This window comes from Cyprinodon tularosa, unplaced genomic scaffold, assembly GCF_016077235.1.
Source record: "Cyprinodon tularosa strain WSP-4 unplaced genomic scaffold, ASM1607723v1 ctg909, whole genome shotgun sequence".
NCBI lineage: Eukaryota > Metazoa > Chordata > Actinopteri > Cyprinodontiformes > Cyprinodontidae > Cyprinodon > Cyprinodon tularosa.
Genome location: NW_024039684.1, coordinates 250,001 through 253,386, shown reverse-complemented (window position 1 = coordinate 253,386; position 3,386 = coordinate 250,001). Strand labels below are relative to the sequence as shown.

Below are 3,386 nucleotides of genomic sequence, written 5' to 3'. Positions count from 1 at the left end.
GCGGCCCGGCTGATGTTTCCGTTCATTAGTGGCCGACGCTTTGGAGACCCTCGAGGAACCGTCTGTCTCTGAGGGCGGAGGGTGAGGGAATGTCCCCCAGCCCGCTGAGAGACGAGCCTGTTGGTAATGAGAGGCTCTGTTTTTAGACGTGTCTATTTGCTAGACACGCTCACATGTCGGCCCGCTGCGACCCGAAGCACATTCATTCTCCGTGTTGTAACAGGTTCCACAGCCAAAGAGCTCAGGGGTCCGAGAGGCAGGAACAAGATCCGCCTCTCAAACCAGACCTTCATGATGGGAGATTTTAATCTGGACTGGTTTGATTAAATAAACTAATTGATTAGATGTAATTAATTCATTCTATTATAATCTGCTGATATAAAGGAATTACAGGATGTTTAGGAGTTACACGTGTTAAATTTGGTTCATTTAGTGTTGGTCACAGAGATAACTTCAATCTGAAAAAAAAGTGATTATTAAGAAAAAATTGAATGAAAATGAAAAATTGAAAGTCAGACATTATTTTCAGCCAGGCTTCAACAAAATAAAAAAATTAAATAAATAAAAATCCCTGCAGTCAATCAGTTCTTGTTCCTGTCAGTCAGACCGCTGCTCCTCATCAGCAAACTGCTCCAGGTTTCCTGTTTCAGCTCCTTCCAAAGATGCTCAGTAGGATGGAGGTCAGGGCTCCTAGGGGCCCCTCCACAACAGTCCAACCTTTTCCTCTCAGGCTCCGTATTTTAAAGCTTCATGACCTGCCACTAAGCCCAGCCATCTGATCATGCAGCACATTTATCTCTATGATCCCTGATAGGTTGGAGATTTCACTGGACCCTGCCCTGAGCCCATAGCATAACACAGCCTCCTCCATGTTTCACAGCAGGGACAGTCTTCTCTGCATGTTTGTTTTTCTGCCTGTGAACATAGAGCTGATGTTTCTTGGCATAAAGCTCCATGTTTGTCTCCACTGTGCAGAGATGTTCTCAGAGAAGCTTTGCTTCATTTAAACATGTAGTTTGGTTAATTCCAATCTTCATTTTTTTATGATTTGTTTCCATCGATGGTTCCTGATTGGTCGTTTTAAGTCCACTTTGGCTCAAACAGCAATGGGTGCTGCGATCCTTCAGCTTCACGTTCATCTTTAATCTCTTGAAGTTTTTCTGGACTCTTGTTTCCATTCCTGTTATCAGTCTCTTTGATTCCTCATCAGTTTTCCTCCCGTAGCGACGTCCAGCGAGGTTGGCTACAGTCCATGGATCTTCAATTTCTGAATAATATGTTCAGCTGAGGTCACAGGGACATCAGCTGCTTGGAGATGGTCTGGTAGCATTTTCCTTTAATATGCTGCTCTATCGTTTTCTTTCTAATGTCCTGAGAAAGCTCACACTTCGCAATGCAATCAGCTGGTTTTCCTTAGATAGAAAACTATGAATCAATCTGACTGGATGATCTGGTGAACTGGAAAGTGACCTGAGATGACATGATGTGAATTGGAGCTATAGAAATAAACTGAATAGAATTAAACTGAAAAACGATGTGATTGTTCATCTCCTCAAAGTAAAACAAGTATTTTCCTGTAACAGAACCGGACGCATATCGGTTCTGATCAGAGCAGCTTAGAAACCAGCAGGAGAGGTTCACCTAAAGAGCAGAGACAGAGGAAACACCCGGACTTTTCCTCACTTGGAAAAAACTAAACTTTTCATTTGCGACTCATTAATGTGAGCTAAAGTTTACACAGTTTATCATATTGTTAGAAATGCTTAAAAATTTGAGTCGGTTCAAAGCTCATTTCTTTCTGACCAGATAGATTTAAAAAAATCCAAAACGAAGGAAAAAAAAAGTTTATTTTGAAAATGACTGAACTCCCGTCATCCATCTGGTATCAACAAGATGGGAAACTATAACAGTGACTCGAATAATGACAACTTTGACGAGACGAGATGTTGGATCCCGCATTAGCCTGACTGTTCAGGTCGGACACTGAAGAAGAAGAAATTCAGGGATCGCTTAATGAGAAAGTAATGGATAAATTGAGATTTTCATGCGGACCTGTGCTTCAAAACGGGCAAAAAGATGGCTGCTTCCTTCGGCCGCATAACGAAGAGTCTTTCAATCTGAACAGGCCTCGGCGCCGCGCTGTGACGTAATCGGCTGACGAATCTGGCCTTCGGAAGATGCATCTGCCGGATTAAAACTCAGCAAATGTTCACCGAGTTGATGTGGTTGGAAAAACCTCTGATTAGGCTGATTCCCTCCTTACCATTTGGTGGCAGTAAAGCATTAGGAATTTGTTTGCCAACCGCTTTAAAAGAGAAGAAGAGGATAAAAGCCAGACTCTACGTTATACAACACACACACTGATAACGACATTTTAGAACATTTAAAAAAGATATAGTGTTCACTTAATGGGTCTGTGTTCGAAACATGCAAATGTAATTATTTTATTTCTCATTCTCAGTCCGATCAGTCTCCTTTTCTGCAGAAAAGTCACTTTCATGCTTTGTGTTGGTTATTTCTAGGACAATAAGGTGTTATTATCTTTAACCCTGTTAGCCTGTTTTCTATTCTTCCTCTTTTTGTTTAATGCCGGTTGGCAAACAGTTGCATTACTGCCACCAACTGGTTAGAAAGCGAACAGCTTCTCAGTGGCTGTAGATTCCTACTTGTTAATTTTTGAATGTACTTGTAGTTTTTCAGAGCTGTAACTTAGTCATTTGCTGTTATAACTTCTAAACTAAAACCTGTTGTTATAATTTGTATGCATGTACTCACAGCAACAAATACAAATCTTAACCCTTATAATGTATCTTGACATACAGATCTTACAAACTAAAACAATTAATCATGCGATTTTTCTGACTGTTCTCTTGTCGCAAACCAGAGCGTCTGTCCATCTGAACAAGGAGTGGAGAGGTCAGAGGTCATGTTCAGGTAAGGACCATCTAGATTCTTTAGTTCTGATGAGGATCTGATTGAGTCTTTAGCTGCTGTGCGGTGATAGAGCAACAGGGAGGTCTTACTTCTTCAGGGCGCTCTTGTTCATCCTCTGTTCCTCGCTCTCAGCGTGCTGAATATCAGAGCTGATCCGGTTCTCCCAGAACGATTTAATGTGCAGACGGTCATGAATCAGAGCCACGTTCATCTGCAACAAAACAAAGCAATCCTTCACACATTCTGCAAATACACATTTCAACGGGCAGTGGAAGGAACAGGTACCAAACCCAGAACCCAAGATGTTCTAACAGAGGACCGAACCTAAATCAGCTCTAAACAGACTGTGAGGTCAGAGAACAGTACCAGCAACTATGGGGCAGAGTGTCAAACATTGGTGGGATTTACTTCTTTACTGTACTTAGATACATTATTATGTATCTGTACTTTAC

General features: G+C 41.6%; 1 protein-coding gene across 1 annotated transcript in view; it reads right to left on the bottom strand.

Moving 5' to 3' along the window:
* Positions 1-2,998: 2,998 nt before the first annotated feature.
* The window catches only part of LOC119776106, a 4,175-nt gene continuing 3,787 nt past the window's right edge, over positions 2,999-3,386 (bottom strand). The window contains exon 3 of the mRNA XM_038274345.1: positions 2,999-3,145. Coding sequence (XP_038130273.1) covers positions 3,020-3,145 — 126 coding nt within the window. The 3' untranslated portion in view covers positions 2,999-3,019. The remainder of the gene's footprint in view (positions 3,146-3,386) is intronic.